Source organism: Dama dama, chromosome X (genome assembly GCF_033118175.1).
Source record: "Dama dama isolate Ldn47 chromosome X, ASM3311817v1, whole genome shotgun sequence".
Lineage (NCBI taxonomy): Eukaryota > Metazoa > Chordata > Mammalia > Artiodactyla > Cervidae > Dama > Dama dama.
This window is the reverse complement of record NC_083714.1, coordinates 65717488-65737645: the sequence shown is the minus strand read 5'-3', so window position 1 is coordinate 65737645 and position 20158 is coordinate 65717488. Positions and strand designations below refer to the sequence as shown.

At 37.6% G+C, this 20158-nt stretch overlaps 1 protein-coding gene and 1 non-coding gene across 2 annotated transcripts in view; both read left to right on the top strand.

Moving 5' to 3' along the window:
- Positions 1-15398, top strand: part of DIAPH2 (diaphanous related formin 2) — a 964220-nt gene extending 948822 nt beyond the window's left edge. Inside the window, exon 28 of the mRNA XM_061136610.1 lies at positions 9547-15398. Coding sequence (XP_060992593.1) covers positions 9547-9611 — 65 coding nt within the window. The 3' untranslated portion in view covers positions 9612-15398. The remainder of the gene's footprint in view (positions 1-9546) is intronic.
- TRNAW-CCA (transfer RNA tryptophan (anticodon CCA)) lies at positions 5752-5824 on the top strand. The gene has a single exon. It is a non-coding gene; the product is annotated as a tRNA-Trp (tRNA).
- Positions 15399-20158: the final 4760 nt, after the last annotated feature.

The following is a 20158-nucleotide window of genomic DNA, read 5'->3' as shown; positions in this document are numbered from 1 at the left end:
AGAACATTTTTAAAAATTTTATTCATTAGCTTATCCTTGAGTCCAGAGATAATCTGTAGCAAGTTCTGTGGCAGTTGAAATACTGAATATACTGACTTTATTTTTTTCTGTGCCATACTTTTCTAAAATCCCTTGAAATACTCAAGATATAAATTAGGTAAATACTAGTCATTTAAAATCCCAAGAGGTTAATTGTACATGTTATGAAAATACCATGTTTATGATAGATAAAAGTAAGCATTGCATATTTTCTACATTTGTAGCTTAATATGGATTACGTTTTTAATGCCTTGAAGTAATATTATTATACTATGTGATTTTACTTTTATCACGTATTTCAATCTTCCTAAAGTTGCTATAATTGAGTTTGTTTGATAATATACCTTTATATTACTATGAGACTTGATAGTTTGCAAAATGTGAGGTTCATAATAGAGATAGAGAGTCAAGTTACTACCTGGCAGGGAGGATAAGAAGAAAGTGAAATACAGAAAAGTGATTTAATCTCACTACTGCAGTTTTGTAAAATATAATTTGCTTTTCCCCTAGCACAGCAGAGTTTCATGCTGATAACAAGCTACTGAATTAATAAATCCATTGCAACTATTGAGACTTTTCCTTTAATAACATAACGAATGCTGAGCATTAAGAAAAGGAAAGGCATTCTTTGTACAGATGTTACTTCTACCAGATCTACATCCCTAACCTTAGGAAAAATGCCATCATACACTGAGCAATATCAATGTGAAAATAATTTGTGCATCTCAATTAGAATACTGTATTTTCCACATAAAATCACACTGTTTCCTGGAACATGTTTGCTTATTTTCCAATTGGAAAGATATTTAGAGGTCTATTTTGTTATCATTACATGTGCTTAACTCCAATTACAGTTAATGGGAGTTGTGTGTCTATAGTCACAGTAGCCTCTGAACTACTTAACATTATTGCTTTCCATTACCATCCTCATTAGAATAACTTTCATCTCTTCTACTAACCTGAACTACCATGGTAATCTGGGTTTCTGTTTTCTTTGCATGGATTTATTTGCATGTAACAAAGGATATAAATTACATAATATGGCCTGTTTCTAGTTTTGAAAATATTACAATGTCACTGAGATTAGAATAGGGTTAGAACTATTGAGAAGAAAGTGAAGTTGCTCAGTCATGTCAGACTCTTTGCAACTGTATGAACTGTAGCCTACCAGGCTCCTCCATCCGTGGGATTTTCCAGGCAAGAATGGTGAAGTGGGCTACCATTTCCTTCTCCAGGGGATCTTCTCAACCCAGGGATCAAACCTCGATCTTCCACACTGCAGGCAGGTTCTTTACTGTCTGAGCCACCAGGGAAGCCACTTAAGTAGAAGTAATTGATTGGCTTCTAGACTTGCATTTTCGCAGAGCATCCCATGTATACAATTCTGTTGGAATAAAATAATTTGATATACCTGAACACCTAATGGTATCTAGTAGACACTAAATTTGTAAAACATAAAACATGAAAAAAGTGTTTACAAAGTAGAAGCACTATCAACAGCAAACCTATACATTTAATTCCAATTATTCAAAATTTTGATGAGGCAAAAGTAATGAAAACAAGTGTATTATAAACTAAGTAGAACTGGTGATGCTCTTTTCCTTAGTGCTGGCCTGTACTGTATTTCCAGGGAAAAAAATGATAAGAAGACAGGGAAAGGGGCTTGTTAAGTCTTTAAGAAAATGAAGAACCCGAGGAGAACTCTTAAAAACATCACTAGGAACTTTAGAGTCACTTGACTCATTGGCACTCAACAAATAGACATCTGCCTAGCCTTAGTAGGATAGGCTAGTTACTACCTATTGAGTTTGTTTGTCAAGCTGTATTGTTTTCAAGATGTTTTGTGATTATAGCATGATGTAGAGTTCTAAAATGTGCTCTAAAAGTAGAAGTTTGAAAGGAAAATATACATTACAGATGATTATTTCCACCAAATATTAAAACATACTATGAGACTAAAATAATAAAACCAGAAGTCATTGGCATAAAAATAGTTGGAAAAATACTTAAGTCGATGGACAAGAAATGTACCCTAGTATAGATAATTTGGTGGTGGCTCAGACGGGAAAGAATCCGCCTGCAATGGGGGAGACCTGAGTTCAGTCCCTGGGTTGGGAAGATCCCCTGGAGGAGGGCATGGCAATCCACTCCAGTATTCTTGCTTGGAGAGTCCCCATGGACAGAGGAGCCTGGCGGGCTGCAGTCCATCGGGGGGCAATGAGTCAGACATGACTGAGCGACTAAGCACAGCAGCACAGCATAGGTAATGCAGCATATGATAAAGAGTTCTATCATCAATCAGTTTAGAAATTCATGATTATTCAACAAATGGTGCCAGAACAACCCATTTCCTCTTTGCAAGGAAAAAAAGCAAGCAAGCAACGTGGAAGCTTACCTGACATTGTACAGCAAAAATTCTAGATCATTTAAATAAATGTTTTTAAAAAATCAAACCTTAAAGAACAATAAAAGATATAGTTGAATGTTTATCAAATGCCTCTGCCTAGAGAAAGACTTTCTAAGCTTAACAATAAAAGAATGGATCATAGTGTAGAAGACTGACTGATTTAACTACATAAAAATAATAAAAGTGAAACCATATGTTCTTGAAAGCCAACAACATGAACCAAATAAAAGGCAATCAACAAACTAAGGAAAATATTTCAATTGGTTACTATCTATCTTTAAAATGTAGAGTTCAAAATAAGAACAAAGCAAAACTAAGACCCTAATAGATTATTGGATAAGGGATATGATCTTTAAAGGAAGAAATATAAATGGATAATAACATTTGAAAATTTCTACTTTGCTAAAATTTGAAGAAGGGCAAAAAGAGGCAATCATATGCTATTTGTCACTTTTCACATTAGCACATTGTTAAGAGATTAATACCTAACAATGAGATAAGACAAATTAATTTACTTATTGCCAATTGGATTTAAATTAATACAACTATTCTAGAATATGATTGGGACTTAATTTTGCATACTTAACGATGCCACTTCTAAAAAAAAAAAAAAAACAATGCCACTTCTACATGTGATGTGTATAAGATAAAATATAAACTATAAGGATGTTCATTGCAAGGCTTTTTATAATAGGAAAAAAAAATGGAAGCAACCTAAATGTCCAACAGTAGAGAAATGGTTACCCAAATTGTGGCATATTTATATAAAAAGAAGAGTATGTAGCCATTAAAAATTTTATTTTCAGTATCATGTTTCAGAAGTTTAATGACATACAAAATTTCTATTATACAATAAAATGTTAAATGAAAAAAGTAGAACACCAAATTGCATATATAGTTTAAGCTCAACATTTTTTTTTTTTAAAGACACTATGCTGGTAAGCGAAGAGAACGAATCTGGTCAATGAGTGGAGAAACTGGCTGTCCACCAAGAGATCAGGCCCAAACCTAATTCAGGTGCCACCTTCCTTCCAGTCGTTTGTAGTGAGTGAGAAACTGTATCAAGTCAGGATCCTCAAAAACATAGGGGAAAATAAAAGCAACAGTTTTGGAATCATGGTACAGAGGGGAAAAAAAGATGTAAGTTTGTATGAGATGATTTCAGTATAACAGTCTAAAATAATCTTTCATCAGTATTTGGCATGTGAATAGCTACTTCAATAGACATTTCCTAAGGCAACCTAACCCTGGAGAAGGGAGTGCAACCCACTCCAGTATTCTTGCCTGGAGAATTCCATGGATAGAGGAGCCTGGTGGGGCTACAGTCCATGGGGTCATAAAAAGTCAGACACGACTGAGAGAATAACACATACACAGGGCAACCTAAAGTTTTCTTGGTTTTCTTAGCCTGAGCTGCACAAAACCCATCCTCTGTTTGCTTTTTTTTTTTTTTTTTTGCTGGAAACAATGTTTATCCATTGATGATAAATCTGCCACACCATCATTTTTGAAGAGTTTTGGAGAAAAGAAAGCTCAGAATAAATTGCAGAGGTCCTCTTTTACTTTGTTTCCTAGGCAGCTAATTAGCATTAAAATGGGATGTTTCACTGCACAATGTGACAATGTGCAGTGTATGCCAGGCACACTTATTTTATGTTACCCTATTGGGAGGGTATAGTTGCATTGTGTTTGGGTAGGTCACGTCAATACATCTAACATGCCTATGAAGCACCAGTTCTTCCATAGACAACAGGTGGATACCTAACCTGGGGGGGAATGAATAATGGACAAGTCTTTTTATCACAGGTTTTCAATCTCAAGTTGACCTGCTCATGCAATATACAACACACAACCCTCTACCTTTGGCATACACTCACTTTGGTAGAGGAGTGATTAAACGTTTCTCGGTTACATGCTACAAGCTTGAGTCCTTTGGTCTGTCTCACACCACATTTTTTTTAAGCTTTATGATATGCTTATTCCTCAGTTATTTCACCTGACAAAGTTTTCAGTAGGAAGGAAATTAGCAGTGTAGATGTAGATATGGATCTGAAATTTTGTGACATTCAGGTATTTCATGAATGATGTGCTTTGTACATAGTTGTTGAATAAATGATTGCCTGAATGAATTTTAGAGCAGTACAATAACAGGTTTAATCTATTCACTCAGGACTCCATTGGGAAGGTTTTGAAATGAATGCCAAATCAATTTGTGCTTAGAAAAGGCATAAAGCTTCTTACTCTTATGACAGTGGAGAAAGCCTTGACAGTGGTTTGAGCTGGTTAGCCTGATATTCACAGTGTACAGAAGCATGTTTTAGCTGGGCCATGTATTTACATTTTCTTTTCTGTGACAGATTGGCATATTGTTTAGGATTTGGTCACCTCTCCTCCATGGACTGCACATTTCATATAACTATGTCCCTCTCCTCAGTTTCACACTATGACTATGTTACTCTCTGTAGAAATAGAATCTTTTCACTTTCACATGGGGCATCAAGCCTTTGGTGACCAAAAAGAATCTGATAGGGTATGCATGCCCAGCTCTGGTGGATTTAGAGGGTACATCTTGGGACTGACATCTCAGGTTCTATATAGCATTAATCCTTGTGTTTGCAAACAATAGAATCCCTTAGTGAATTCTTAGACCATGAGGATACATTAGATTCTCTAGGCTTGCTTATTCATCATGTTACCTTGTACATTCAGAAAATGGAAACAGAAGATTATGACAAATCATGTTCCCTCAGCCTCTGATATAATGTTTTCCTGTATCTCATTGCACAATATCCCCAACAAGTAAACACACATAGATTGATGCTTCCCCTCATCTTCCTCTCTTTGATTTCCAAAAGCACAACAAGGCAAATTGGAAAGGGAAGCCACTACTGATTAACAAAGCCCTCCCCATCACCTCAGGTAAATACATATTTTCTAAACTATTGACTTTTTGGAGGAGAGACTCCTATTTTTTTTTTCCATCTAAACAATTCTAGTATTAGTAGTGTTGGGAGAATAAGATTGGGTAGAGAAGTGAATTTGGTTCAGCCTGGGTCTCCTGGGGTTCTCAAATCATAGCACACAGGCACCTGCCTCCTTCACCTATGTTTCTAAATAGGAAATTCAGTCACTCTCACAATCACCCAAATAACTCCATCACCTCTGACAGCAATAATAACTAGCATTTGCTCTTTTCTCATAAATTTGATGCCAAGCATGTGTCTTGACCTCATAAGGATCAGAACACTGACTATTACCCATTAGTATTTAGTTGTATTTTTAAAAATTCAATGATTCTTGGAACTTCCTTGGTGGTCCAGTGGCCAAGACTCCATGCTCCCAATGCAGGAGACCCAGGTTCAATCCCTGGTCAGGGAACTAGGTCTCTGAAGATCCCATGCAGCCAAATAAATAAATATTTTTTTAAATAAATAAAAATTCGATGATTGTCAATCTTTGCCTCAAAGAAAGCATGAATCTAGGTATGAAAATTTGCTATCATTAGATTGTAAGCTATTAGAATGTGAAAAGAGATGAATATTTATATTGATATATATTCGTATTATATATACATATAACATTATCCTCTAAATTGCACTTCTGCCCTTATCCATACAAGTCTAGAGTATAAATATATATTTTGTACCTAAAATAGTTTTAACATAAACACAGAGAATTATAAATAAATCACAGCAACCCAGATCAGTCATTGCTGCCATTATTTCTAGAGTCATTTTTTCATAAACAATGTTGGAGGTTGACATTTTGAAAGTACAAGTAATGACCTTTACAGAATTGCTTCTACTTATAATTATCTCATAAACATAGGGACCAATTAAGTACCAAAAATATTTAAAGAGAGACAGAGACAGAGAAGGAAGGGAGAGAGGGAGATAAAGAGAAAGGAAGGGAAGAACTGTGGAATAATTCTCTTGTGTATATGCCAAGAGCTGGATTTGGGCTGTGAACCAGTGCTTTAATGTCCTTTTCTCAGTTCATTTTGACTTGAAAGTTTATTTTCTCACACCAGATGCTACCAATAAAGCTGCAATTTGATGTGGATCCTGACATCGTTTACTTCTGCAAGGCTAGGTTTTTGTGTGTGGTGCTTTTCTTGAATCCAGTGGGCAGTGAACGGTGGTATTGGGTACCAATAGCATTCCTGGAGTGAACATGGATGCCAGCTGACTTTCGTGTGTGCGATCACCAAGGCACAAGCCTTTTTTCCAGCTGGGACAATCCTCTGTGAATGCCATCATCATTCTCATATCTGATAGCTTTAACACTGAGTACTTAAATGCTAGCAATGCAGTGGTAACCATCATATTACAATCTCATTTGTAAATGTCTTCTAAAGAGTCCCAAACCAACCTGTATGTGAATCAGTGACATCTAAGTAATAAGCCCTTTATCTCAGAATGTTATCTTTACAATTTTAGTGGATTGTGATTGGTATCACAAATTAAATAATGGAATTATTAATGGTATCTTTAAAAGGATACCCAAATAATCCATCACTCAGATATATCTCTGAATAGAAAAAAATATCTCTTTCTTTCTCACCTCTCAGTGATAATAATGCATTATAAGGCACTTTAAGCTTATGGCTGTTTGGCTCAGTGCACTCATACCATGGTATTAATGAGGCCAAGGTCATGGAGGCCAGTTAGCTTTGCTCTCTGTACTGACCACAGACTACCCGGAATCACTCAAGAAACACTGATGATGTGCTTCTCATCAAGAAACACAGATGAGAAAAGTTCCATGGCAAAACCTCAGCATTTCTCACAGTCCATCCTCCCCATGGGAGAGGCAGGATATATTCCAGGGTATCATCATCTTCTCTCTCAAATTGCCAATATCTGTTGGATCATCAAAAAAGCAAGAGGTTTCCAGAAAAACATCTATTTCTGCTTTATTGACTATGCCAAAGCCTTTGACTGTGTGGATCACAACAAACTGTGGAAAATTCTTCAAGAGATGGGAATACCAGACCACCTGACCTACCTCTTGAGAAATCTGTAGGCAGGTCAGGAAGCAACAGTTAGAACTGGACATGGAACAACAGACTGCTTCCAAATCGGGAAAGGAGTGCGTCAAGGCTATATATTGTCAGCCTGCTTATTTAACTCATATGCAGAGTACATCATGCAAAATGCCAGGCTGGATGAAGCACAAGCTGGAATCAAGATTGCCAGGAGAAATATCAATAACCTCAGATATGCAGATAACACCACCCTTAAGGCAGAAAGCAAAGAACTGAAGAACCTCTTGATGAAAGTGAAAGAGGAGAGTGAAAAAGTTTGCTTAAAACTCAACATTCAGAAAACTAAGATCATGGCATCTGGTTCCATCACTTCATCACAAATAGATGGGAAAACAGTGAGAGACTTTATTTTTTTGGGCTCCAAAATCACTGCAGATGGTGACTGCAGCCATGAAATTAAAAGACACTCGCTCCTTGGAAGAGAAGCTATGACCAACCTAGACAGCATATTAAAAAGCAGAGACATTACTTTGCTAACAGAGATCCATCTAGTCAAAGCTATGGTTTTTCCAGTAGTCATGTATGGATGTGAGAGTTGGAATATAAAGAAAGCTGAGTGCTGAGGAATTGATGCTTTTGAACTGTGGTGTTGGAGAAGACTCTTGAGAGTCCCTTGGAGTGCAAGGAGATCCAACCAGTCCATCCTAAAGGAGATCAGTCCTAAATATTCATTGGAAGGACTGATGCTGAAGCTGAAACTTCAATACTTTGGCCACCTGATGCAAAGAACTGACTCATTGGAAAAGAACCTGATGCTGGGAAAGATTGAAGGCAGGAAGAGAAGGGGATGACAGAGGATGAGGTGGTTGGATGGCATCACCGACTCAATGGACATGAGTTTGAGTAAACTCCTGCAGTTAGGGTGATGGACAGGGAGGCCTGGAGTGCTACAGTCCATGGGGTTGCAAAGAGTCAGACACGACTGAGTGACTGAACTGAGACTGAGATCATCATCTTAGGGAGGAAATGAGTAGGAGCTTGGGAGGCCCCAACATCTACCTCTGAATAAAGCAGCCTTGACATTTAGGCATTAACTTTGCATTATAATCCCCCATCATACCATTGATTTGCTGTGTAACCTTCATCACTAAAGCAGAGATAATAGGATAGAATGAAATGGGTTTACCTCCCGGGGATATTGTGTGAATTAGCAAATTAACGAGTGTAAAGTGTTAGCATTTATGTAAGTGCTGGTGGTTGTGATTATTTCTAGGGACCTAGTCTCATTCTAAATAGAGAATCTAAGTATATTATGCTTCTGTCAGAAGGGGATTTTCACCCACATCAATTGCATTTAAGCTGAGTATATAAAACAGAGGTGATAATAACATAGTAGTGATCACCACAATGCAGAGCTGTAAACCTTTTTCCTATTAAAGCTAAAACTATTTTCAGCAACTTTCAGTGCTTTTAAACTTTGCTTTCCAAGCTTTGTGCCAACAGTTCTCTCTATAGTGATTATTTTTCCTGTGACGGGTGAGGGGAATGGGACCTATTCATTATTTATTCCCATAATGACTATATAATGTATTGAATTTGTTTACATCACACAATCAAGCAAAGACTTGGTAGCTGATTTGATTGCCACATATTGTAATCATTGTAAAAAATAGAAAAAACTCTTCTTCAGCTCTGCCCACGCTGGTGTCCTCTAGAGGTAGCCAATATACAGATTGAAAACTCATGGGGAATTGAAGTGCTTTCCAACAAAAGGCACTGTACATAGATCCTTTCAATTTAACATCTTTACCAAGGAATTTTGTTGTCACCTGCTATTTCCAAAGGGACTGTGCTTGAGTGAATTCTTCCATTTCTTTTATCACTCTGACTTCACTTACCAAGAAAAGTCATTTAATGCTATTTCAAACTCTTGAACTCAGCCTGGGAGCTGCAGTGTGAACTCCTCAGATCTGGGCTTCATGTTATTTATTTACATATTCATTTGAATTAATTTTTCAGGACTGTTTGAAAACCTCTCTCAACCTGACATCATGCAATAGCCGGAATCTAAAACTCACCATGTTTTTGGTTCTCTTTTCTCTTTGTCTTACAGATAACAGACGAGTACCTTTGGAAAGGTCACGGTCTCGCCACAATGGAGGTATCTCATCTAAGTGATTCCTGATGCCAAAGAATAAGAAAATATTAAAGTAAACAAAATCATACAGTTTGAGAAGAACAAAACCTACGCTCAAGGGATGGAGACTATATAAGTACATTTCTGCAAAGATCAAGCTAAGCTGGATGAAATAGTGTGCATATATAAAGCTATTGCAAGACTCCTCCCACAGTTACACTAACACAAACACAATTGCCAGGATTTTAAAACATGCATTTCATTTTAGTGTAAAGATGTGTATTATTTGTTACTGTGTGTGACCTGACGGTGATGATGAAAAATGTAAGAAATTGAAGAGTTCTAAAGACATTCAAAACCATTCAGTCTGTCAAAAAATGTATAATGTTACTCAAATTTTGTCACACACACACACCCCCAGAAAAAAGGAAGAAAAGAGAAAGAATTCATCAATGTCTACTGATTGCTGTTAAATAGAAAAGTAAAAGACCAGTGAAAATGTGCATGTTAATGGTTTGGAAAGGCACTGATATTGCACACTCTGTAAAAGAAGCCATCTTGGAAACTCAGAAAATGTACTACTTCATTCCCTTCAAGTTGTTTAGAATCTAATCTCAAGTGAAAGTTGATGGATTCATCTGCTTTGGCTGAAATTAAACTTATCAGTAATCTAGAGTTTCAGCATGATATTGCAGGCACTTATCATTGCTAAAAATAAACCAAAGTTTAACAGAAGTGGTTAGAGAAAGTAACTTAAACTTTATTTAAAGAGGTATTTTATAAGTATGCACATATATCTACTTTATACAAATACTTTGTATGGCTATTTTTGAGAAAAACCTCACATTTTAATGTTTATGCTAGAGTTGAACCTGCAAATTCTGTTACCTTTATTTAGATTTTTAAAGGTAAATATTGATCCCTGTTCTCCATGGTTTCTTTCTTCTCTCTATTGCTTCCTACTTCCACGACCCCCTTGAAGGCAGGGAATAGAGTTCTAAGAGACCTGAGAGGAAAAAGATTTCTCTCTGCAGGAGGCAGCAGAAAACTCTGATAGGTCAATTGTCTTATCTGCCTCTTTCCTCCCCCTTTCCCATTCTGCTGTGGTGATCTGAAGAAGAAAAATGATATACTTTATATATGTTTAGATATTTATATATCCTGCTACAATAATTCCATATCCCAGTGACTAACTGAACTTCTCAATCATCATCATACTTAACTTACCTTATTATATTAACAAATCATTTAAATGCTGCCAAAACAACTCTAGGAGGAAAAACCAGGCTCTACATTTTTCTTAAATAGATGAGAGAGGAAAAGTCATACTTAACTTGTCTATTACTTTTTAAAATGCATTGAAAGAATGTAGTGTAACTTCTCTGGAGTATAATTTTAAGACTAATCCATGCAGATGATTATGATTATTGTAAAAGTTTTCTTATGTGTATATTTCTTATATAGAAAATCCTATTTCTACTTCCTCTAAAGCACATTATAGATATTCAGAAAGAACAAATGACTGGCTTGGCAAATCACTACCTGAGATAATGAAAACAAGTGACCAATAGCTCATAGTTTCTTTTATACAGATGTATAGTCATTCAAACTGCTGCCTTTTCCTCCAGTTCATTCTTACTTAGGTCTTATCCTTTGCAAAGCTCTGAAGATGCTACAATAGAGAAATCAAAAACAGTAGCAGGATCTGAGATTTTACAATTTTATCCTGTCTTAAGACACACACATACACACACACACAAAGAAGTTTAAGGGATATATCAATTTCACATGCTGTTTTTTAACAAGAACAACAACAAACACTTAGGTTCTACTAATTTATGTAAATACTTAACATATTTTTAACTTCACAAAGTCTTTTCTGAAATCTTCATTGTATGGCTTCTTTGAGTCTTTTGATAGTTTTTCAGACTGTAGGAAAATGATACTTTGAAATATTCACCCTGATTAATATTAGGGACATTTCCCATGCCATATATCAAGCTAGTCAAGGTAGAAATACTGTTGCATATCACCTTTTCCAGATGTGAACTTGCCTTATTTTTTAGTTTGTGGGGGAAAAAAAGTACAGTTGTTGATAAATTATATATTTGTATTTAGAGTAATCCTACACACTTTTCACAAACATTGAGAACTTTCAGGGTCTTTCATGAAGCTCTGATAACTCAATTAAAGGGTTTGCTTCCCAGATTTATAATGGTCCTGCTCTAGCCATTTGTAGTTTGTTTTGGGTTGAAAATTATCACCAGAAAAAAAATACATAATGATATTTTTAGTACAGAGTGTATAGAGCCAAATTATACTAAATCTTTTATTGGGTTTATTACTGCCATAATTGAGAAGCGCCTTCCCTGGTGGCTAAGATGATAAAGAATCTGCCTGCAGTGCAAGAAACATGGGTTCCATCCCTGGGTCAGAAAGATCTACTGGAGAAGGGAATGGCTACCCACTCCAGTAATCTTGCCTGGAGAATTCCATGGACAGAGGAGCCTGGTGGGCTACAGTCCATAGGGTTGAAAGCAAAACCACTCTGAGCTTCCCAGGTAGCTCAGATGGTAAAGAATCCGCCTGTAGTACAGGAGACCTGGGTTCAATTTCTCCTGCTCCCCTGGAGAAGGCAATGGCTTCCCACTCCAGTATTCTTGCCTGGAAAATCCCATGGACATAGGAGCCTGGCAGGCTACAGTCCATGGGGTCGCAAAGAGTCAGACATGACTGAGCGACTAAGCACATACACACACAATTTATGCAGATTTTCTTCAGAGTGTTTTTTAAAAGTGCAAAACCCTTTAAAATGTTTACTAGTTGCATTAGTTTCCTTTGGCTGCTGTAATAAATTACCACAAATTAGGTGACCTAACATCAGAAATTTATTCTCTCATGGTTGTTGTGGCCAGATGTCCAAAATCAAAGGCCATGCTCCCTTCAGAGGCTCTAGAGGAAAATCCTCCCTTGTCTCTTCCAACTTTGGGTGGCTACTGGCATTGCTTGGGTTATGGCCACATCTCTCTGTCTGCTCTGTCTTCACATTACCTTCTGCTCTGTGTACTTAATCTCTCTATGCCTCTCTTTTAAGGACACTTTTGTTGTAATTTCAAGCCCACTGAGATAATCCAGGATAAATTCATATGAAGAGCCTAAATTTAATTACAAATAAGGTAACTTTCAAAGGTTCTGAGGATTAAGATATGGACATATATTTTTGGAGGTGACCTTTAGCCCACTATAGTCTGCCTTCTGGACCCCCAAATTTATGTCTGTCCCCTGTGCAAAATATATTCACCCTACCCTAATATTCCCCAAAGTCTCAAACCTAAAGTTTAAACTCTCATCCAAACATCATCAGTTCAAAAGTCCCAAATCTTATCTAGATCATCTAAATCAGCAACAGGTCAAAACCCTAGGGCAAAATTCCTTTGCATCTGTGAATCAGTGAAACATGACCTCAACAAGGCTCCTGCTTCCAAAATGCAGGGATGGGATAGGCATATGATAATAGTTATAGACATTCCTATTCCAGAAGGAAGAAAATAGAACAGACATGGAAAGGAGTTCCTTGTCCTAATGAGTTTCAGAATTTGGCCTGGCAGAATCCCTTTCCCTGGTGGCTCAGATGGTAAATGCGGGAGACCTGGGTTGGAAAGGTTGATCCCTGGTTGGGAAGATCTTCTGGAGGATGGCATGGCAACCCACTCCAGTATTCTTGCCTGGAGAATCCCATGGACAGAGGAGCCTGCAGGGCTACAGTTCATGGGGTTGCCAAGAGTCAGACATGACTGAGCGAATAAGCACAGCACAGGACACAGGTCTGAGCAAGTCTTGTGACCTCAGCCAAGTGCCTGAGCTTCAGTTCTGTTCTCAGAATCCTCTTAGGTTTCAAGGCTTGACAATAATCCTTCTTGTCTCAGGGTTGCACCCTTTAGGTCTGCAGCTCTGCCCTAGAGTTGATCTTTTCTATCAAAGGGTCATACCTGTTTATAGCTTAATCAGCCTGTTTCTGGCCTGTAAAGTTTTGGTCATCTGACAGCCTTCTCTCATTTTGTTCTGTCTCTGTCCCTTTCGGGCCAAGATGGAACTGTTTCTGCTGTTGTAACTTTTTAAAAAACTTTGTGGGCTCCTCATGAATATCATATTGATTTAATAGAGATGCAGTAGAGTCCTCACAGATCTTTGCCAGATAATGCCACCTCTATTCCTGGCTTTTATCAAGATGAATGAGTGGATCAGTGAGTCAATGCCTAATCTCTACAGCACTAGCCAAAGTTTGCCTAGTCTTGGCTTTATCTCCAGAGCCCACTATCCTAACAGTGAATCTCTTCATTTTAGCATCTTTTGCAATCTGAATAGGTGCAGAATTTCCTGAATTATCAAGTTCTGGTTCCTTTCTGCTTACCAGTTCTTTCTTCAATTTATCCTTTTCTCTTATATTTTACTATAAGCTCAAGAAAAAACTAGACCATACCTCCCATGCTTTGCTCTCACGTTTCCTCAGCTGAATACCCAAATTTGTCACTTACAGATCTACTTTCCACAAAACGGTTGGAGACAATCTGGATAAGCTTTTTTGCCAGTATATAATAAAGATCACCTTTCCTCTAGTTTTCAATAAAATGTTCTTCAGTTCCTTCTGAGCCCTCATGAGAAGCACCTTTAACATTCATATTCTTCCCAACAGTCTGTTTAAAGCAACCTATGCTTTTTCTATCATATACATCAATATTCACATGATGTAATTCCAAAGACACTTCTACATTTTTAAGTATTGTTATAGCAGTTCCCGACTTCCTGGTACCCAAATCTGTATTTTCTTGCTGTGGTTGCTGTAACAGAGTATTCCAAATGTGATCACTTAAAACAACAGGCATTTACTCTCTTACTGTTTGGGAGGCCAGAAGTCCTAAATTGAGGTCTTGGCAGGGCTGTACTCCCTCTGGAGCTTCTAGGAGAAACCTTCCTTGCTTCTCCCAGTTTGTGACTGTCATCATTCCTCGACTTGTGACCAAGCCTCTCTCTTCTCTATCTTCATATCACCTCTCCCTCTGTATATCTAATCTACCTCTACCACTTTCTTATAAAGATACTTGTGAAGGCATTTAAGGCTCATCAGCTTATACATAATCTCCTCATCTCAAGATCCTTCACTTAATGACATCTGTGAAGACCCTTTTCCCAAATAAGTTAACATCAAAGGTTCTAAGAATTGGGACGTGGACGTGTCTTTGGGGAGTCACCATTCAGCTCACAACACTAGTTATTGCACAAAAATGTACTTTTCACTTTTTAAAATGCATCCTTGGTGCTCAAGTCAAACTCAGTGTTGTCTCTAAAAGCCATTGTACGCACAGGCTGCTGCATGCTTTGATGTTAAATGGCTGAACAGTGTATTCTAAAATTCAGTTGATACTTACTACAGCAAATTAGCTTGAAAAAATAATTGGTTCCAACTATGAGCTCTGGTGTATCTTTTCTGCCCCTTTTATGGAGTCTTTGACCAAATATTTTCTATGATTAATAATGTAGGTATAAAGCTACCTCTGATACAGAAGTGTTCTTTACAAGTTTATTTTAGATATTGTGAATCCCTTAACTGAAAGGAGAGGTGAGAGCAAAGCCTATTTGAATGGATATTGAGGGAGATTGTACCCATACCAAGACACTCAGAAGAAGTATTTCAGTAGCAGAACTATGGATTCATGTTCTCGTTTTGCCTCAGAATAAATGCCTGTCTCTTTGCAGGACCAAGAATGACTTGCAATCTATCTGTAATGCATACTTACTTATTCAATAAAGCTAAGATTGCATTAAATGTTTTACTGCCTATGACAATTAATATCAAGGATGGGTGAAAAGGTGCCAACTGAAGTATAAAGGCAGGATGTACGAAGAATACTCCAGAAGGGGAAGCTTCAACTTAACAAAAGTACCAAAGTATTTCTATAAGGACCTGGTCAGGTAGAAATCATGGGATATATTCAAAGATACACATACCTGTGGGAATCATAAGATTTTCTCTAAGTATTCTTGAGCACTTCTTGCCAGAGTAGTGGAGAGATGTTTGCACACCTTAAAAGTGCAGAAAAGTCAGAAGGGTGATTTACATCCTCCAGAGAAACTGTTTCTACAGAGGGTTTTTAACCTTTATTATACAATGAAAGTAAATGGACTTCAAATGCTCAGAGGGGTAAAAATCTGGAATTAGAAATAAAGAATTGTAAATAATTATTCTCCAGAGGGCTTTCAAAAGAATCTCTCATCGTAGGTGGGCTGACTTGAAGATGAATGGTTGGACAAGGTAATAACCAGGTCTATAAATGATATGGTCCAAAGTACCTGGCAAGACCATTGTTTCCCTTGGAATGGTTTCCTCCAGGACTCAAATATATTGGTTTTTTCTCCTGCATTGACCCAAGTAGGCAAACTCCTTTGTAGGGAGTCTGAAAACCTGAGTATCCACAACTAGGGGAATTTGGGCTCAAAGGAAAGTGGAAATCTGGAAATTGATATATGTGCAATGCATGTAACTGGTATGTAATTTTAATTTATAGTAAAAAGAAAGCAATAGCCAAAGAGCCCATTTACAGACTGAATTTATTTAGATGTCTAGAGTCCCAAAAGCCACAAATAAAATATTATTATAGTTAGTATTCATTTCAGGGAAAAACAACTTACAAATTCATGAAATGTACAAATTATGACTTTGTTCCTAGTTCTTGGAGATTAGCCAGAATTCAGACTTTAGCCATGATGACCTTATATCTTGGCTAATAGAAGTTCAGCCAGTATTCTTACCTATATTTTGGCTGAGGTGCAGACAATATTTTCACCTTTTGATGTGTATGAGTAAAGCACAAGAGCTCTTATCATATTATTAGAAATATTAATAATAAATCTTCAACTTCTCTACTTCGCTAAAGGCTCCAGTGTGGCTATCCTAATCATCAAGTGCCCATTCAATGGACACTGCTTTTCAGGACACAATTATGAGTTAAACACACAGCTCTACCATCAGGGATCTCACAGTCTAATGGGAGATGGGACATGTACAAAAAGAACTGGAATTCAAGATGGAAAAAAAAGCAATCAGTGTCGTAAGAGTGGTACAGATAAGGCCTAGGGAAGTTCAGAAAAAAAACAATGTTATAGAGAGATGAGGTGAGGTGGGTATTGGGGTGGAAACCAGGTATCAGCATAGACTTTTGGGCACTGGTGGCATTTGAAGTGAAATTTAAAAGGTAAGTAGATTTGGACATGTCAACTTTTTATTCATTCAGTCAAAATTTAATGAGCACCTCCTGTGTGCCAACCACAGTGCTAGGCTCTGAGACCATAACAGTGAATTGGACAGATACAGGCCCTATTCTCATGTGTATGAGCAAAGCACAGGAGCTCTTATCATATTATTAGAAATATTAATAATAAAACTTCAACTTCTCTACTTTGCTAAAGTAACTTAAATTTTTTTTTTTTTTTTTTTTGAGGAAGGAGAGAAGGCATGAGCAGAAGTACAAGCTTTGATGTGCAAATGTAAAGAATGTGGAACAATTCAGGTTGGATAGAGTGTAAGGTCCATGAAAGGCAGCAGTGGTTGTGTGGTTTGCACTTGATTTTATAAATGTCAGGAAATACTGAGAGATTGGGAAGATCCCCTGGAGAAGGGATGGCAACCCACTCCAGTATTCTTGCTTGGAGAATTCCATGAACAGAGAAGCCTGGCAGGCTATAGTCCATGGGGTCACTGAGAGTCGGACACAACTGAGCAACTAACACTTCACTTCTTTGAGGAAACAAATAACACAGAGCACTTCAGGAAGATGATGCTGGAAGCTGTGTATAAGATAGCAGGAAGAGGTTACATAAGCCCAACTTTGTTGGAGGCAATTGGAAAAACACTTTTTGCAATAATACTTTTGATAATTAATGAGTTCAAACTAGGATAGCATCAGTGGGACAGACCCAAGTAGCATCTCAATAACTGGCAATCAATTAGATGTTGAGGGTATGAGCAGAAGAAATATCAAATCTGACACCAAGATTTCAGGCCCGAGTAAAAGTACTTGAGTGTACTTTCAAGAACAACAACAAAAATTGACACAAGAAGAAAAGGTCATCTTTGCAGTGATACCATGGATATGCACAGCTACAGCTCTGACACTTGATATGACCCCATTATTGGTGGTGTTGAATAGCTCATACAAACCTCACATACAAGTAGCATCAAGTCATGAAGACATAGAGCAGAAAGGGAAAAAAAACAATTCCACACAAGGACATATTTAGTGACCTTACAATGATTATGTTAACAAGGGCCATTGTAAGCTCTCTAGGTTATGTTCTTTTCTTCCCTTCTTTTCCCCTTTCCAACCCCTTCTCTTTTCTTCTCAATAATACTGAAAGTCAAAACATTGAATGACTGTTCAAAGAAAGGAAATACTGACAAAACTTGAGTGAGTATGAAAATATCCTGATTCAGTTTTGGTCTCTTATGGGAAACAAAGGCATTTGAATGAAGTATAATTTATGGTAAAAGCTTTAATTAGTTCATAGTTAGGACTTCTTAAGCATTTGGTTAATATTTTAAGTCATACATTTAAGAATTTCTTGAACAACGATTACTTGCTTAAAGAACAGCAAATTCTACTGTTTTCTCAGGAATCTCTCAGTCTTTTAAACTCTACTCAGGTCTATTCCCTTTATGCTAAATACCTTTCTACTCCAAGAATCATGACTTCCCTCCTGAATACATTCAGCTGCTGGGTACATGTGACACTGAATGGCTTTTATTTTAGCTAATTTTTGTTTTGTTCTAGAAGGGGACCTGGTTTTTGAATCTGCCTCATCTCACCTTCACCCCACAAACATCTTGTGTTATTGTCCCTTTGTTTTCCTCCAGGAACCTGAATATCACAGTGGGAATTACATCAAAAATAACCAAATACTATGAATTTCTTCTTTGAACACTTTTTGGAAATGTATGACATATAATAACTGAGTGACATATCTATGACATATAATTGATATATATAATATATATATAATGACATATAACCTATGACATATAATAGCTGTCACCTAGACCTGCTGACAAAAATCAAGTAATGAGCTATTTACCCAGCTATGGTGGTGCTGGGGGGCGGGAGCAGGGGAGGAAACGAGATGAAAGGGGTCAGGAATAAGGCCCCCTTAGCAGAACTTAGTATAATGATAAAAATCAAAGCATCTGTTAGATATCAATGACCTTTCAACTCCAGGGCATCTGGGATAAAAAGCTGACTTGCTGTGACCTTGTATTGTGTGGTGTTTTGTACTTTTGAAAGGACTTTCACTTTTCACATCCATTATTCCATCATCTCATTTCCTCTTAGTCTATGAGCATCCTGAAGTCTCCTCTATCTGATTAAACCACAACAGCAACCTTCCCATGAATCTCTCTCCTTCAAGGCTACCATTGATCACCTCATTGCCAAATCCTATGAATTTCCCTTTATCCTCATCCTGCTTACTTTTCCTCACTTTGGCACAAGGTCCACCTAGGCTTGTCTTCTCCCACCACTCAGAAAATTCTTCCCTCCTGCTTATTAGTGCTATCTCCACGTGAATGCTAAATATAGGCAGTAGCTCCAGTGTTCATTTGTATTCTCCCACAATCAGGGTTGTGGTAGCCATATCCATGGCTTTGACAATTTCCCATGAGCAGATGACTGAAATCTCATCAGAGCCCCAGAACCACCTTCCCTCTTTAAAAGATAACTCACATACTAAACTCAGTATGTGGTATGTATGTGCTCAGTCACATCCAACTCTTTGCAACCCCATGGACTGTAGCCTGCCAGGCTCCTCTGTCTATGGAAATCTCCAGGCAAGAATACTGGAGTGGGTTGTCATTTCCTCCTCCAGGGCATCTTTGAACCTGTGTCTCCTGCATTGACAGGTGGATTCTTTATCACTGAGTCACTGGGGAAGCCCCAAAGTCCAGTATATTCCCAACCAAATATGTTCTCCTCCAGCAAGGTGATCCTTTTCTCCAGGCTGCCCGTCTCATTATGGGTAATACACTTCTCCCAGTCTCTAAGGCTAGAAACACCAGAAACATCTTTGTGTTATTTCCACTCCCACAATATCTAGTCAGGCATAGACGTTGGTCTCCCTGTTTTTGGTCTTTTACCTCTTCAACTCATCCTTCACATTGCTAGAGATTGCTTCCTAAAATGCCATTCTTGATCCACTTCAAAAAATTCGATTGTTCCCTTTAATTAACAAAACTATTATAGGTGTCAAAGTTTCCGGGAACAGACTCAAATGTAACTTTCAAGCCCTTTCACCATCCCCCCAGCCATGCTACACTGGATTTATCATTGGAGCTTGCCAATGTTAAACAAACAAACATATGATTACATCCCCAAATGTGTATTTTCATTCATGCCATTTTATGTACATGCAGTTGACTCTGACTGGTATGACCTCATTGCCAAACCTCACCCTTTTTCTATTAATCCTTCAAGTACCAGTGCTGCCTTTCTGAAGCCTTCCTTAGTTCTCCCTTCCTCGTTAAAATCAATCGTGTTATCTATGC